General features: G+C 42.3%; 1 protein-coding gene across 3 annotated transcripts in view; it reads right to left on the bottom strand.

Moving 5' to 3' along the window:
* The window catches only part of PTPRR (protein tyrosine phosphatase receptor type R), a 257,394-nt gene extending 239,245 nt beyond the window's left edge, over positions 1-18,149 (bottom strand). Inside the window, exon 1 of one of the 3 annotated variants that reach the window (XM_070409730.1) lies at positions 17,940-18,149. In XM_070409730.1, the coding sequence (XP_070265831.1) occupies positions 17,940-17,997 (58 nt within the window). In that variant the 5' untranslated portion in view covers positions 17,998-18,149. The remainder of the gene's footprint in view (positions 1-17,939) is intronic. The other 2 variants (XM_070409727.1, XM_070409729.1) reach the window with 2 other exon arrangements.
* Between the last annotated feature and the right edge of the window lie 368 nt (positions 18,150-18,517).

The raw sequence follows: 18,517 nt of genomic DNA, 5'->3' as shown, positions 1-18,517 counted from the left end.
TGATATGATGCCACTATGCACCTCTTAGGTTCGCTAAAATAAAAAATAATAACAGTATGCAGTGCTGGAGAAGATTCAGAACAACAGAAAGTTTTATACCTTGCTGATGGGCATGCAAAATGGCAAAGGCACTATGAAAAATAGTTTGGCAGTTCCTTATAAAGTTAAACATTATATATATATATATATATATATATATATATATATCCCATGTTCAAAGGCTGTTAAATCGCATTGTTTACCCGTATCTTCAGAAAAAAATCACTCTACTGTCATGATAAACAACCTGCTTCCCTATTTATAATGGTCTGGCCCTCTAGCAACTTCAGCGCGAAATTATAGCTAATTTGCCTTCAAACGTCAGGTGGTCATAATAATCTGGCCACTCAATGTATACTTACCATATAGCCCAGCAATTTCATATCTATGTACTTACCTTAGAGAAATAAAAACTTATGCTCACACAAAAAACTATAAGCTAATTTCAATGGCTGCTCTAATTGCCCCCAAAAGGAAACAACTCAAGTGTTCTTCAATAAGTGAATAGACAAACAAACTGTGATACACCTATACAATACAATATTACTCGTCAATAAAGAGGAATGAACTATTGGTCCACACAACTTAGATGAAACTCAAAGGCACTAGGCTGAGTGAAAGAAGACAGTCAAAAAGTCACATACTATATGATTCCATCTATGTAACATTCTCAAAAAGAAAAAAAAAACACCTATAGTGATGAAGGACAATAGTTATTAGAGCTTAAGTGTTGGGGGATTGGGCGATAGTGTGAATGAGTTTTTTCTAGTGATCAAACTTTTCTGTATTGTGGTAGTAGTTACATGAATCTAAAATTCATAGGCTTATACACCAAAAATAGTCAATAGATTATACTATATTATGTATACTATATACCATATTTTGTAAGCTATTTTTTTCACTCAAAACTGTATCAAAACGTCCTTTCTTATCACTAAATGTAAATCTAAATCATTAAAAATTATTGATAAACTTAAAGAACATAGTTTCAGTGTGTGTGTGTGGAGTGGGGGAGAGAAAGCTAGAATTAATTGGATTGAGGAGTGAGTGGGAGGTGAAGGAGAAAACATATGAACGACCATTGCAACAAGTTGGTTATGATAAGAGATGACAGTGTGTTAACTGGAAGGGAAGGTAGGGTTAAGGGATTTGGTTCTTTTTTTGAGATAGGAGAGATTTGAGTACATTTAATAAATGAAAGGAAGGAGCCAGCTGAGAAGGAGTGATTGAAAACAGGAGAAAGCAAGAGGAATAATCATTAGACTGAGTTCCCCCAGAAGATCAGAGGAGTGGGATCCAGAGTACAGGCAGGAGGATGAGCTTTGAATGGGAAATTAAAGGGAGGTATTTCTTCTATTATAATACTAAGGGTCCAATGCATGAAATTCATACAAGAGTAGGCCTTCCTTTCCCCCGGCTGCCGGCACCAGTTTCCCTCTGGAACCCAGGACCCAGGCTTCCCTCCGGCCACTGGCAGGCACCTGGGACCTGGCTTCCCTCGCAGCCCCAGCTTTGTCCAGAAGGTCATCCAGAAGGTCGTCCAGAAGGTCCTCTGGAAGGACGTCTGGTCTAATTAGCATTACACTTTTATTATTACAGATTCAGATAGGGTATGTGGTGAAATGGCTGTAACCTATAAGGGTCACAGGGACTAACAAGGAGATAGTAAGATCACCCCCCAACAAATTTATGGCTTAGAGCCTGCAGAGACCAGCTAGTTCCAAGAGGCAACTAATTTCACCTTACTGTGACCCCTTGCTTCATTATAGAGACAGAAAGTCCATAAAAGGCCACAAAAGGGCCCACCAGCTCTTCTGAGAAGTCTCCCCTCTCCTCCCTACTAGCAAAGTCCTGAATATTCATCACCCTTATTAAATGCCCTACACCTGGATTAAAAGAGCCTCAATAAAAGAAGTAAATACCATTAGGTGGGTCTGTGAATTAGACCACTCTTTCGCACTTCACTAATAAATGCACTTTCACTTTAAAGTTTATGCTGGCTCTCGTTTAAATTCTTAACTTCCTGCATGAAGCTAAGAACCCACAGTGAGTTGCAGACCTTGGGGTCTGGGACCCCTGGAGCACCCGCACCACTATGGGGAATGGAGGAGATCTGGGATGTTAATGGTTTTGAAGGTAGAAGCTGAACAAGTTATCTTCTGATGTCTTCTATTTTCTCTGGGTAGGAGGGGATGAAGTCATTTCATAAGAGAGTGAGGACAAGGGAAGAAAGATGGGGGTGGGGTCAAAAGAACAGAAAAATTGAAATAGTTTTTGTAAAGATTGAGGGATAAAGTTGATATAAGATGTGTAGTAGAATTTGTCAATTCCTTAAGAGCTCAATGACCATTTTCTTCACCTGGAGGGGATAAAGTGTCTCTCAAAATGTTTAATAAGTAGCTTGTCAAATATACTCATCTGCATTTAAAATAAAAGTACTTTTTATCATAGAAGCAACATTTACACAAGAATAATCCATTTGGGTGGTCAGAAAATTCCACAATTGAGATTTCAATCTGGAAATGACCTTGATAATCTCTGAAGAGATTTTTAACAAATGAAAGAGAAGTGTATGAAATTGCCAACAATTTCTTCTCTAGAAAGGAGACATAAGTGGGTAATAACCCTTGGAAATTTTTATATCATAAATGATGATACTCTCATTTGATCTGTAAATGCCTCTCAGGAAAAGTTAAACATACACAGAGAAGCACCAGTGAAAGTTTATATAAAACATGCCTATTAGTAGTATTGCCAAACAAAAGAAACATACTTTTTAAAACAGGAATGAATTAAGAGGTAAGGGGCATAGATCATTTAAATTGCCTCCCCCATCATGCTTCTCTCGTGGAGGTGAACTTGAACAATTCTCTTCATCATCGTTGAGACTTAGCTTTTTTTTTTTCATCAAAAAATGAAGGTTATTCTTACATATCACTAGATTAGAAATGCACTTCAGTAAAAAAGAAGCCCTGATTCAATTAGGCTGGACATGGTGCTGATTTTTTTCCTAAAAAGAAAAGTTTTTCCTTAAGTACAAGGAAAGACCCTTTGGGGACTCCCAGGAGCAGGGATCTCCAGCAGTGATATCCTTGGATGTAAGGGGGCTAATATTAATACTACTAGAGACCCGGTGCATGAAATTCATGCACTGGGGGAGGGGGGGAGGAGGGAGAGGGTGTCCCTCAGACCAGCCTGCACCCTCTCCAATCTGGGACCAGGATTGGGCCTAAACTGGCAGTCGGACATCCCTCTCACAATCCGGGACTGTTGGCTTCTAACCGCTCGACTGCCTGCCTGCCTGATCACCCCCCAACTGTCCTCCCTGCCAGCCATCTTGTGGCGGCCATCTTGTGATGATGTAAGGGTACAAGGGCCTGAGGGCCACCTAGGCTTTTATTAGCATAGATTCTTCCAGTTTTTCTGTATCTTTTGGTATCAGTAATCTAAGAGGTCATCAGTACTAATCTCCAGTTAAAAGTACCCACAGAAATTACATGGAATCTTCCAGATAAACACTCCAGCCTTCCTAAGATGTGCAAATGAGGTCTGTTAGCATAACCTCCCAGGTAGAACTTGCTCATTCCTACTGATCTTAATAGTAACCTACATCAGTGTTTTGAAAAATTCCATTATGACTGTCTCTCTATAAAACCAGTTTTGTAAAATTCCGTTTGTGTGCCTTAATAATGTTCCAACCTATATGTCTGTATGTGTATGTACACACATTCGTTTTGTTTTATATCCTAACACCAAACAAGCAATATGACAAAAAAAATCATCTTCAAACCATTTATTGTCATAAAAAAGTGAAAAAATATTAAAATAAAAGGAGGGTCTTTACAAGATAACAATGATTGAATTTACAAAAATCATAATCATAGCCCTCCCCAAAAAGACTTGGAGAAGCTTGTATTGAAAGAACAGCTTCTTCAAGGAGTGATTTTCCTAAAATCTAATTGATGCACTGGTCACAAGATGTGAAAACACAATCCCATGAGGAGGTGCTGTGTTATTCTCTAGAACTATTTAAATGCTGCACATGTTTAGCCAGTGACTTGTCTAATATATTTACAATAAACATAAATCAACACCAAAGTCATTAGTCTATTTTTATAGAACTAGCTCCATTTTCCTCTATGTAGGCGAGGACCTGAGTCCTGCAGGAATAAAGAATGATTTTAATTAAGGCATCTTGTAAAATTTCCTGCATATTCTTTGATATTAATAGGCCCCATTTTCTACATATTCTGTTAGAAACTGTGGTTCCTACGCCTGCTACTCTAGGCATCCCTTATTCCTTCCTATTTATCCCACTGATGAAAAGCTGAGCAGCACAGTGGAAAACTGTCTGGGAGTCACAGAACTGACAGGAAAACTCCGCTGTGTGCTCTGTGCTGGGGTAACATTACAGTGAAAGGGTTTCACGTTTCCTGATTTTTGCCCAGCTTTAATTGAGTTATTTTTCATTTGGTAGATATATGTTCCAGGATGGAACATAATACAGTTAGGACAGCATCCTGTGGGACAAAGTGACTAGACATAGCCATGAAAAGGAAGTGGGGTGAAGACCACTGTCCCCAGATTGCTGAAGGAAGTGAGATAGGTCTGTGCAGACAGAAGCTGTCAGCTGCCCCCAGTTCCTGAAGCACTGAGTCCAAGGATGCTCAAGGAGAAGTTGACAGGAGTAAATGCTACTGTCTCCTAAACTCTACACGGCCATTAAGAGAAGAGCTTCATCAAGATATGCCCTCTGGGGAAGTGGAGAAAAATGATCATATGGCAAGAAAGCGGAGAAATGCTAACCTCTGCAGAAATCATAGAATTGAGTTCTCCATGCACTCACTGAGTAGTAAAGCCCTACATTTGTACAAGTGAATTTCTACACATCAGTTATTGTTATGCAAACAGCCAAGATGTCATTATTTACAAATAGCTATAGAGATTTAAATCATTTCTGTTTTTTTATAGTGGCTGGGCAAGACAAAGAAAAAGTGTTGGCTTTAAGAATAATTCTCATAAATAGATGAGGAATTATAGTAACACAAAGCATAATGAACTTTACAATATATAAAGAATGAAAATATTGCCACAGTAATGATACTACAAAAACATAAACTCCCAAATATCAGAGCAGGAGGAGGGTGAGGAAGGCGGTCCCAGAGGCCACTTGAAGAGATCTTTGCCTGGTTCTCCTTTGCCTGCATTGAGAAACCGGAGGGGCACTTGGTAGGCCCTTCAGGTCAACACTTCTACACTCATAATTCCCTGGCAAATGAACAACATTGCTAGGGGAGGACCATGCAATTAGCAGCTACTTCTCTGGAGTAGATCAGTTTATCACATCTTTTCTAAAATGAAAAGAGACTGCTCTGCAATGGGAAGCAAGAACTACACTCTTTCACTGGGGTGGAGAGGAAGGAGAAAGTTGGAAATGGAGGATCAGCCTGAGCACACAGTTCCAGAGGGCAAACTTCAAGACCAGAGTCTGGGTGGGCAGGGAGGGGTGGGGTAGGGGACGGGGAGGGGAGGGGCTTCCAGCAGGGGGAGCTGATGTTGCAGGGTGAAGTATAGGGGACCAGGGGCACTTTTGCTTCAGGTACCCACAGGACAGGCCTAGACTAGAAGCATGGACGCTGCATCCATTGGGAATTCATGTTGACTCAGCCGAACTTAACTCAAGCGAAGACAGGATGCCTGATTCCCAGAATGCACACCTGCTTTCATGAAGCACAGCCCTCCCTGCCACACACACACACACACACACACACACAAGGTATATGGGCACGGTCTTCACACTGGAGTCCCCAAACCAAGCAACACAGTTTTCAAGGTGTCTGTGGACATGGAGAGAATTCAGCACCCAAAGTGGGACATTGTGGCCCATTGGATGTTGTCAGTTCAGATAGTTTGTAGAATGGGCTCTAGCTGCAAGACAAAGAAAAAGAAGTGTTGGCTTTATGAATAATTCTCATAAGATAAGGAATTATATTAAAACAGCAAATCCTACCTGAGCCCTGAGACTGAGAGATGAAGGGCTGACCTTGACTGCAGGGGCTCTTAAGTGTTAGAGGATTTTATTCTCTTACTAGAGGCCCAGTGCACAATATTTGTACACTTGGGGGGACAGTCCCCTCAGCCTGGACTGAGCCCTTTTGCAGTCCATGAGCCCTCAGGGGATGTCCGACTGATGGCGGGGAGCGGGCCTAAGCCAGTAGTAGGACATCCTTAGTGCTGCTGCAGAGGCAGGCTGCTGCGCTCACCAGCCATCAGCCAGGCTTTTGGCTGAGAGGTGCTTCCCCTTTGGGAGTGCACTGACCACCAGGGGGCAACTCCTGTGTTGAGCGTCTGCCACCTATTGGTCAGTACGCATCATAGCAACCGGTCCTTCAGCCATTCAGTCAATTTGCATTTTACACTTTAATTATATAGGAAGGATATACCTCAGTTTGGAAGACTGAATTTATCCTCTCCAACAAAAACTTGCTAATTATGCCTGAACATTTTTAATTTATAAGGCGAAGGTTCTACTAGTGAAAAATGAGCGCTTGCCAATTTCATTTTAGTAGCAGGAACTCTTTACAAAAGAAGGCTTTAAAGTTACTTCTTTTTAAGTTAAGGAAAGGGAGAATTTAAGCAGTAAATAGCAGAGTTGGGATTCAAACCCAGGTAGTCATATTATAGAGCCTAAGTTGTCGCTGTTGTTGTTTTTGATTGTTTGTTTTTTCACTATGCTACATGAGTTAGAGGATATTTTTGCTGTTTCTAAAGTACAAGCATGTCATTTCAGAACATGCTTTCTATCCTAACGTGTGAAATGATTATCTTATAGAAGCACCTGGTATAGAGTTTAAAACATCATAGGGATTTAGGAAATACCCATTTATATTTCCCTTCATTTCCTTTAATGAAATCTATTTGTCGCCACTCTAAATCCAATGTTAATCTTGAAAGGAGATCCTCTTATTATATTTTCATAGCTTCATTTAGTGCTCAGGTTTAGAGTAACAAACAGCATGGTAATATTTATAATTTAAGCACTCTAAGTATCAGGCATTTCCAGTTTGTGGAAGCAAATCACTCAGCAGGAACCAGTGGACATCTGATGGGAAATCCTGATGCTCTGGAGGTATCCAGGGAGAGCCCTGGCCCTGAGAACTCCTTTAAGGAGCTTCTTAACTGCTGGGGACTATTTAGAGCAGCAATTCTCAGCTTCCTAATGCCTTGACCCTTTAATATATTTCCTCATGTTGTGGTGACCCCCAACCATAAAATTATTGTGGTTGCTACTTTGTAACTGTAATTTTGCTACTGTGATGAATCATAATGTAAATATATGATATGCAGGCTGTATTTAGGTGACCCCTGTGAAAGGGTCGTTCGACCCCCAAAGGGGTCGTGACCCACAGGTTGAGAACCACTGCTTTAGAGGCACTGAAACAGCTGCCTGACTGTGAACTTGGATTTGCATAGAGGAGGGCAGCACCATGGAACAGTTTCCACAATTGAATTCTGAGTTTTCTGATGGACTCGAGGTCTCCACCAGAGTCAGACTGGGGCTCTACATAATAACTCAGAATTCCAGAAGAGTCTTGGCCAATCAGGTGCAGCTGGGTAGCTGGGCCTGGATATTGGGGAGGGATTAGTAGTTCCATGGACAGGTTGAAGCTGTTTGACCATCCCCAATATAGGGTCTTCCCGTCTCCATGCCCCTCCCTTTACATTCAAATGGCCCTGTTTCCTCAGTGTTCACAGAACCACATGCAGCCCTCCAGGTGAACCTGGAGCCCAGTGATCCGGAAGCTCCATGGGCTGCACAGAGTGAGCAGGAGAAAGTCAGCTGGTCAGCAGAGGAGAAGCACTGCCAGAGCGGTGATCCCACAGGAGGCCTGGGCATCTGCGCTGCAGGCCCGCCACATGCAGGAACCGCTCACACTGTGTGGGTCCCTGGAGAGACTAATTAGGGAGGTGGTTCCTCAGACAAGTCTGGACTACTTGCTAAGCAACAAAGTACGATAGGAACTAGATCGATCAGATTTATGGCATTTATGTAAATGTACTTATGTGCATATTTTCACTGACCATCAGGTAAACACCAGGAAACATTGTATTTCACATTCATTTAAATAGGGATTTGCTAAAGATAAGATGCTAGACACCATGTTTATTTGTTTGTTTGTTTTTAAAATCTTTATTGTTGAAAGTATTACATGTCTCCCTGCTTCCCACATTGACTTCACCTAGCCAACCCTGCCCCCTACCCAGGCCTTCACCACTCTATTGTCTGTGTCCAGTGGTTATGCATAAATGCATACAAGTTCTTTGATTGATCTCTTCCTGCCCATCCACCCTCCTCATTTTCCCTCTGAGATTCAACAGTCTGTTCCATGCTTCCATCTCTCTGGATCTATTAACATCATGTTTAAATGGAGCTTTTAACTAAGGTATTGGGAAAAGGATTTGAGGAAAACGGAATGTGGTATTTGTTTCAATGCAATTAAAAAATATTGTCTAAACTGTTGCTTCCTGTAAAAAAATAGTTTTGCTTTGTTGTTGGTCCATTCTGCTGCAATTTTAGTGGACATAAACATCTTAATGAATTGAAATGGAATGAGATTTGATTATGAGGAAAGTCTAGATACTCGTTCTGAGTAAAAAGGATTTAAATGAAAAGTGCTAATATTCACTATAAATTTGCTAATTGTCATTCTGTGGCAAATACTATTACAATAATGACACTCATAGTCACATTATTTTGTGAATAAGCATTAGGAAAGTTGATCATAAAATCATATTTACCATTAAATATTTTTCTTCAAAGCTATTAAAATCTTACATGCTAAGTGTGTCAGCGTTTGTAAGTGCTTTGAGGATGAGGAATGCACTTCTAGGCCAAAATCCTCTTTTAAAGGAAAAAATGTTTTTCTATCTTTTGACTTTACAAATAGCTTTTAAAAGGTTTAGCAATAAACTTACCATAAAACATAACACTCATGTTATCACTAATACTAATGGCAATAAATGGGCTTTTGACGTGTGATCCCATAATCTCATAAAAGTGGCTTTTTATAATTCATAAACCAGTCTCCATTCTTCAGGTATAAGCATGTCTCCCATAAGAAAAATGTGTGGGATCCAAAAACTTAATGGTTCTATAAAAACTTTGTCTATACATAAAAAAGAGAAAGAAACTATACAACCATCCAAATACTCAGAAATTTTCTATAACTTTGGGGGAGCAAGGCAGGGTTAGATTTTTATCATCTGGATTTATCAAACCCACTATCTCACACCCCCACCTGATTATGAATGTGTAAGGGGCTCATGTTTGTTATTAAAGTATCCTATCTAATAAAAGAGAAACATGGTAATTAGCCATACATCTGCTACCCTTCCCATTGGCTAATCAGGGCGTTATGCAAATTAACTGCCAGCCAAGATGGTGGCTGGAAGCCATGCACTGAAGCAAACAGGGAGGCTTGCTTGCTCCAGTAATGGCGGACTCCAACATTCCCAGCCTGACTTGCTGGCCTCTGAGCTGCAACTCTAAGCAACTATGTTGTAAATATAGAAGCTAAACAAAACCCCAGAAACCTGCTTTAGTCAGCCGGGCTTCAGCCAGCCGGACCGCAACATTGTATCAAATACAGAAGGTAAACAAAGTCCAGAAACCTGTTTTCAGCAGCTGAGCTAAAGCTGGCCCAGAATAAAAAAGAAAAAAGAAAAAAGGAGCGGTTGGGAGTTACAGTCACCTGCCAGCCTGAAAACGGCACTCAGCCCCTCACCCAGACTGGCCAGGCACCCCAGTGGGGACCCCCACCCTGATACAGGACACCCTTCAGGGCAAACCAGCCAGCCCCCACCCGTGCACCAGGCCTTTATTCTATATAGTAAAAGGGTAATATGCCTCCCGGCACTGGGATCAGCGGAGCCGCGAGGCCTCCAGGCACGGGGATCAGTGTGACAGGGGGCAGCGCCCAAACCCCCTGATCAGCCCTGCTCTGTGCCTGATAGGGGGGAGCTCCCCAACCCTCTGTTTGCCCAGCAGCTCTGTGTGTGTGACAGGGGGCGGGGCCACAACCTCCCTATCTGCCCTGCTCTGTTTGTGACAGGGGATGGTGCCCCAACCCCCTGATTGCCCAGCGGCTCTGTGTGTGACAGGATGCAGCGCCCTAACCCCCTGATGGGCCCTGCTCTGTGTGTGACAGGGTGCAGCGCCCCAACCCCCTGATCGGCCCTGCTCTGTGGGTGATAGAGGGCGGCGCCCCAACCCCACCCCCTCACGGGCCCTCCTCTGTGTGTGACGGGGTAGAGCCATAATCTCCCCATCGGCCCTGCCCTGAGTGTGACAGTGGTGGCACCCTAACCCCCTGATTGGCCCTGCTCTGTGTGTGACAGGGGGCGGTGCCCCAACTCCCCTATCGGCCCTACTCTGTGAGTCACATGGGGGATCTCCTCAACCCCCTGATCAGCCCTGCTCTGTGCATGGCAGGGGGTGGAGCCGCAACTTCCCTATCAACCCTGCCTTGAGTGTGACAGGGGGCGGTGCCCCAACCCCCCAGTTGGCTGTACTCTGAGCGTGACTAGGGGTGGCATCGCAACCTCCCAATCTGCCCTGCTCTGTGCATGACAGGGGGCAGTGTCCCAACTCCCCAATCGGCCCTACTCTGAGCCCAACCAGGGGCTGCACCTAGGGATTGGGCCTGCCCTCTGCCACCCGGGAGCAGGCCTAAGCCAGCAGGTCATTATCTCCTGAGGGGTCCCAGATTGCGAGAGGGCACAGGATGGGCTGAGGGACCCCCCTCTCCCCTCCCCCGAGTGCACAAATTTTTGTGCACCGGGCCTCTAGTCTTATATAATAAAAGCCTAATATGCTAAGCATCTGGTTGTCCATTCAACCAATCGAGGCATAATATGCTAATGATATGCTAAGGTCAATCAACTGCTTGCTATGATGTGTATTGACCACCAGGGGACAGACCATCTGACTGGTAGGTTAGCTTGCTGTTGGGGTCCAGCTGATTGGAACTGAGTGAGACAGGCTGCACATGCCCTGGATTGCTCCTGTGGTCCCTCTCTAGCTGGCCAACCTCCCACATCCCTCCTTGGTCCCAATCGTGCACCGGTGAGGTCCCTCAGCCTGGCCTGCACCCTCTCGAAATCCCGAACCTCTCAGGGGATGTCACAGAACCACTTTTGGACTGATCCCACAGGCCAGGCTGAGGGACCCCACTGGTGCCTGGGCCTCTAGTAGATAATAATCAATAATCAGGGTTAGGACTTTTGGATCTATTCCTTAGTATATAGATATCTAATTACACACCTTCCTATAACTTATCTAATTGTTTAATCTCTTTAAAATAAAAGCATTTATCTCATTTCCATCCTGAAATATTAGTAGAAAACCATATAGGAATATCTCTCTGTCTAGGAGGAGTTCAACACACAACTCCACTACAACTAGCATGGTGCCCATGGAACACAAATTTATCTTAGAAACTATGTCCAAATGGAAGTTTTCTGTCCCATTCCCACTTCTTTGTAACCAGCAAATGTAAGTTGGATCGAAAAAGCAGCAGTAAAGTTAGTTTTACTTTTTATAATCATGAAAATGAGATATAATCCCTTTATCAATGTAAAATAATCTATATATATGAAAGCCTAATATACAAAAGTGTCCTCTTGGGAGTTCGACCAACCAGGAGTTTGATCATTCACTATGATGTGTGCTGACCACCAGGGGGGTGGTGTGGAATGAAGGAAGGCCCTGGCTGGCAGCCGGCACCTAGGGAAAGGAGGCCCTGGCCAGCGGCTGGCAGATGGGAAAGGGAGGCCCCGGCTGGCAGCCAGCAGCCACTAGAGACCCTACCCATGCATAATTTTGTGCACTGGACCTCAATTTATTATAATTTATTTTGCCAAATACATCTTGAATACGTTTATTCATTCATTGAACGTTTTTTGATGGTGTTCTATGTAACAAGAATAATTCTAGGGAATGGCTATATGGAGATGAAAGCTACAATTCTGTTATTGCCTTCAAAAAGTTTCAATATTCAGGTTAAATACATTAATAAAGGAATATGAAGGGCCCCAAAGGAAAACCTAGGAAAGCTACTTGAATGAGGTGGGTGTCAAAGGAAGGGTTCTTATAGTAGGCAATGCCTGGCCAAGATTTGAAATTGGAAAAAGAGTTACCTTGAAAAAGAAGTAGAATATGGGTACTTAATATAGATGGATCAGTATGTGACAAGGGTGAGAGGCATGGTAAATCTAAAAAAATTTGATCTCAGATGATAATAGTGTGCAAAGGAGGATAGGATGACAAGAAATAAGGATGGAGTTAAGAACGATGTGATGGTGAAAGACTTTGCCATGAAAATGAGTTTGGGTTTCATTCTATGAGAAAAGGAAATAGCTGTATTAAAAACTTTTACAAAGAGAGAATATGATATTAAATAGTATGCTTTTTAAAGCTTCACCTCAGATATTATGATGAAGGATGGATTTGATAGTAGGTTATAGTAAGATACTATATGAGAAAAAAGGACCCATCCTAAGGCAGTAATGTGGGCATGAGAACGGATTAGGCTTGATGAGAAGACTTGGTGATCTTTTGAATGAAAGGAGCAAAGGAAGAGTACAGAACTAGTTACTTTGGGGGATTCTGGTGTTACAATGATAGAAAACATGGAAATAAGAGCAATTGTGATGGGAAGTGCTGGGTAGTAACAATTGGATATAAGATGCTTGAGGGATATTCCATGACTCCTGTGTAGTTGTAATGAAAGAAGTGGAGTTCAGGAGAATATCTAAGATGGACATATAGTTTAGGAATCTTTGGTCTGAAGGTCTGAATGTAATTATCCAGGGAGACTGTATAGAGAAAAAAGAAGAAAATACCAAGGATACATAAATTCTAGAGAGCACTAACCATTAAATAATACTTTGAGGCGAGACCAACCTAAAAGTAGGAACTGCGGAGTTGGGTGTCGCTAGTGAGCAATGCTGGAAATGCTAGGAAGCAGTGGCTATTCGTGGAAATCAGAGAGGAGGATTTTCAAAACTCAGAAAGTGATCAAATTGGATAAATGCCATAAATATTTATTTGTAAGAAGAAGATAATAGCTGGTCATCTTACTTATGTTCAAAAGTAGGATGACAGGATAAAGATTAGAGTTGGTAAAAAACCAGATGAGAAACAAAGAAAAGATACTGATATGGATGATGCATCCCTAAATTTTTATAAGATGCTTGTCAGAGTGTGACCTCCAACAGAATATGCAAGTCCATTGTGCCAGGAATGTGTGATCTCCAATGTACAAATACCTTATGCCTTAAGTGCCAAAGACAGTCATGTTTGTCCTAGTGCCTGAAATCCTCCTTGTCTGTTAGCTACATGAATACTTTCGTGTTGCTATAGACATTCCTATACTATAAGGCATTTTACTGAGAAGTGAAAATGTAACCAACCAGCCAGGCATTTGTGCTGTGCATCTGGCAATCAGTTTGAAGGGCTTTGCCACTGAGTTGATGAGTATTTGTGGTCTCTTGCAAGTCCCTCCCTGTTGCCCTTCAGTTCACAATCATAGCGAAGTCTGTCGGAGATATTATGTCCCTGGGCATGCAAGGCTCCTGGGGAACAACTTGAGTTTGGGATAAATAAGTCACGTGGAAGTTCATTCTGGAAGGGGCTTAACTGTCTTGCATAGGTGCCAAGAAGAATTTAAATGCAAAAAGAAGAAACCAGAAATATCCCTGTGCTGTCTTTATGTATTCAATGTATTTATTTAATCTTTGGTAGGTTTTACACTAGCTCTGCTACCAGATGGTAGGCTGGGCAGAATATGCAATACACTAGTACATGAAATAGACAAATACATGTGCCTTCAGGAGCTTATATTTTAATGAGTAGAAGGGGAGCCACAATAAACAAAACAAATAAGTAAATATTGGGTGTTGTAGGTGGTAAAAGACATCTGGGGGAAAAAGAAAAGTATGAAAGGGATATTGGAATTTTGGGGAGGGGGGAGTGTGAAATATTAAATAGGAGAGTCAGTGAGGGCCTCACTTTGAGTAAAGACTGAAATTGAAGGATTAAGCCAATGGAAAAAAAACCTGGAAGAAAAGTGTTTCAGGCAAAGAAGAAGCAAAACATACGAGGTAGGCAACAAAAAAATGCAGGAGAGTAACAAAATAGAGAAGAGTAGTGAGAGATAATATCAGAGAGATAATGGGGAGAGAGAACACAGTAGGACCTGGGCCATTATAAGGACTGTATTGAGTTATTTTGAACAGGAAAAACTGATTCTGTAATTTTAAGGGACTCTTCATTGAGAAAAGACATCTTAATCTTAAAGAATAACCTACAGTTTTCCTATCAGTCCACCCTTTCTTTTGAAGGTGATGCTTCTACAAATGACCTCCCCAATCTGCCTGGTTCCATCATAGAAACCCCTCCTTCTCAAAGGAAAGAGAAACTGACTATGCATTTCTCTGAGAATGAAGTGGCATCTTCAGAAAATATATTGAAGGTCATCTTTGTGTCCTCCAGAAAGGCTGATAGTGAGAACAATGTGGAAATTGAAAGAATTTTTTCTAGAACTAGAAGAGGAGTAAAACAATGAAATCAGTTCTGTACCTGTGTTTTTTTTTTTAAGTGAAATATTCAATAAAAAAATAAATAAATAAAGCTTTAACATGGGAATTTTTAAGATATCACAAGACCTTAACTCCTTTGCAACTAAAATACTACCAAATAAATATCTCCTGAAACAGAACATGGTTCTTTGGGCAAAGACAGAGAACAAGAACTCAAGAAAATAAGCTATCTGTGGATCTAGTTTATTGGGGTAGCTTTTAGTTGCCTTCTTGAATACTCTTGAAGAGGTCTTTTCAGCTGGAGTTAATGTATTACACTGGTTCATAGAACGAGTATAGATTGCGGAGAGTTAGGTAAAAGGAATTTGTCACTGGTAACTCAATGTTGGTCTCACTTATCAGAACCAGTGTATGATTTTATAAGTATGCAGTCACAGATCTTGAAACCTGGGTTTTCATCCTTATTATGCTGTTAAATAGCATTTTACTATTTAAACTAAACACTTTACTGTCTACCATTGACTGGATCTTAAGCAGGTGGCAGGACAGTACCTGCAACTTTTCTTGTTAAGGGCATCTATGAAAATCAGGGGCATGGGTAGGGTTGACGCCATGCTCTCAGTAATTTGTTAGGATTATCTTATCCAGAGATGATAACTACACAGCATTGTAGTCAACATCCTCTTTCTGGTCCCTTAGACCAGCGGTTCTCAACCTGTGGGTCCCAACCTCTTTGGGGGGTCGAACTACCCTTTCACAGGGGTCGGTCGCCTAAGACCATCGGAAAACACATATATTGTTTTTGTGATTAATCATTATCCTGTAATTATGTTCAATTTGTAACAATGAAATTGGGGTTCACCACAACATGAGGAACTGTATTAAAGTGTCACGGCATTAGGAAGGTTGAGAACCACTGCCTTAGACATTACAAACAGACCCCAAACAGACCCCAATACTTAGCCCCATTGAGGCAATCAGAACTCAGGGAGGGTCAGAATCTTTGTAAAAATTTATTTTTGCATAGTGACTCAGATAATCATGACCAAATAGAGTTGGTGCTCAAGTTGAAAACAACTTGCTACCTTATCATTAGCAGAAGGACTACATCAAAGTCAACACTTCCTAGTATAGCTAAGAAGAGCATTTGCATCCTGTCAGCCAATTTCTCCCATCCCTATAGAGTTCTAACGTGCCATCAGTTCTGCCAACTTGAAGTAATTTCTGGTATCCTGGGCATAACCAAAATGGATCGATTAGCTTTTCAGTCAAAGAGGTCTGAATATGTAGCACTCATTTCCCTTCTAGATAAAGCCCACTTGTATCCTGAGAAGAGAGCCTTCTGCAAAAGAAACAAACTCAGACATTCAACAAATAGAGAAATCAGGGACTTCTTGATCTTTGAAGCTGCCACCCATTCACTTTCTTATGATCCACATAAACAGGAGCTTAGATCAAGAAATCTGTCTGTTTGAGTTCTATGAAAAGTCCTAACAATGTTATTAGATACATGTGATGAATTTTAATCTGGTGACAGCTTGTGACCCAAAAATTGCTGTTCAAAATTAAAATGCATTCAAAATGAATCTGGCAAGCCAACTACAATATTAAACTTGCAATCTGCTGTGAAAAACACCTATTGAAAGAACTATATTAAACATGAATAGAATTAATTTCTATATAGCATCTTGCAACTGAAATATAAAAATAGCTCTATAATTCATTGCTTTTTATTAAATTCAAATTGGTTGAATAATCTCTTTTTTTTGCAAATTAAGAAGTCAAAGTATAGATGGATTTGTTTGTCATTAGTAATACACCCCCTTTAGCTGAGCTCCAGGTGGTACAGAATCTAGTAGTATAGACTTCCAGATTACTCTTTTGGTGAATAAAAGTCCTCTATTTACCTCATCCAGAATGTTCATCTCTAATAAATGGAGAAATGTTTCCCACCTGCTTACTTTTAAGTTTATTTTTAACTTTTATGGTATAAACGACTCAAAATATATTAAAGGTGATCTTTAGAATTGTTTATACATTAGTTTTAAAAATAACCACACTGATATTTTTGATAGATCAGCTAAATCATTTCTAAACTTGGTAAAAAATGAGGTGCTTTTTTATGGTAGAGAATGTTTTTATTAGTGCTATCACTAAACATGAATACAATAGTAACAGCCCAATGTGTATATTTTCATCTCATATTTTAACATTAAAGAATTGTATGTGGTAATAAAAAGATTCATTACAGTTGTTTGCAAATAATTTAATGACCAAGTCATAGCTATTTCTAGTTTTCAAAAGTTACCAAAGAAAGATGTAAGTTTCTACAACATCACATCATAATGATAACAATTAACATGTGTACTTAATTATAGACTCAATGTTCCTATACATTCCTGGATCAAGAGATTCACAGTACATTAAAATAGCAGTAGCTAGAAATAGGAAAGCACCATATTTCACCCTCATTCTTGCAAACATAGAAAAAGACTCACCCACTCTTTTGAAAAGATACCACAAGAACTACCATTTCACAACCATTATCCATTACCCCTGGAACGTAGTGCACACTCAATAAATGTCAGTTGAAGGAATGAATGAATATGCGTGATTGGATGACAAGCAGACTCAGGGACAACACCTAGTCTTTGGCTGCTACAGGACGACTGCAGGGACCGCTGCCCCCGCAGTAGGGCTCCTAAAACCTCTCTGCCTTATAGTCTGAGCATGATGCTGAAAGAGACGACAGGGTCCTGTTTCAAACGTTTCCTTCCTCTTATTGGTTTAGAAAATGCGAGTGACAAGGGTCGGGGCCAAAGGAGATGAACCATGTATTTCCATCTTTGGGGCTACACTGTGGTCCCTCAGGTTACAGCCAATGCATCCCTCTGAGCTCTCAGCTAAACCAAGAGACCTAAGGGATGTAACCGCTGCAGTAGAAAAGGTGACTCCTGCAGGATGCCTTGTCTGTCTCCTGAAAAAATTGGCAGGCAAGTGCATAGCCTAGAAATAGGACCAGGAAGTCTAGATGGAGGGGAGGGAAGCAAACTGTATTCAGAGGGTACATGTTCCCTATTACTCGTACGAGGTAACGAAAAATCAAGAGCTGATTTCACCTTAAGTTTTCAGCCCCCGTCTTCCAACAGGTGCATGCCTCCCTCCCTCACCCCTTCCCCGCCAGCACGGTCCCGCCTGGCCTTCCTAAGGCTTCCTTTCCGGGCAGGCTGCTCCTAGAGTCCCTGAGCCTGTGCCATTTCCTCCCGCCTCCTCCCCAGCTCTGCCCGGCAGCCCCTCACCTGCAGCGTGAAGACCAAGGAGCAGACACAGCGCAGGGAAGCCCAGGGCTCTCAGCATGGCGTTTGCATGGATTGGCGGAGGAGGAACTCCGCCAAGACCCCACTTCAGGAAAAAAGTGATCAGCAAGGGCCCGCGCCAGAGCGGCTCAGGCTACGGCTTCACTGGCAGGTCCCGGACTGGGGATGGCAGAGCGGGTGAGGCGCCTGCAGAAAGCCGCCCAGCAGCGCCTCCTTCCGCGCAGGCAGAGGAGGGGGAGTGGGAGGCGGTTGCTGAGCGGGGCGGAGCGGGGTGGGGGCCTGGCTCTTGGAGGCGGCTGGCGCTCGGCCTTCTGGAAGCCCTGCAGCCGTTGGTGGCGAGGGCGGGGGACTCCTGCGCCAGCCCCAGAGCCCGTGGCAAGGCCCGTGCGGTGTGAGAAGCAGCAGATGCTGCGGCTACTGAGCATGCCCGGCGCTGCCCTGGCCCGCGGTTTCCAAATGCAATTCCACCTCTCTGGGTCTTAGAGGCGCTGCGAGGGGGCAGGCGAAGGAGGGGGGGGGGGGGGGGGGGAGGCGGGGGGCGGGGGGAAGGGGATGGGTGG

This window comes from Myotis yumanensis, unplaced genomic scaffold, assembly GCF_028538775.1.
Source record: "Myotis yumanensis isolate MYYU_CA2020_CCGP unplaced genomic scaffold, mMyoYum1.0.hap1 SCAF_3, whole genome shotgun sequence".
NCBI lineage: Eukaryota > Metazoa > Chordata > Mammalia > Chiroptera > Vespertilionidae > Myotis > Myotis yumanensis.
Note: the sequence above shows the minus strand (reverse complement) of the source record. Positions and strands in the feature narration are given on the sequence as shown.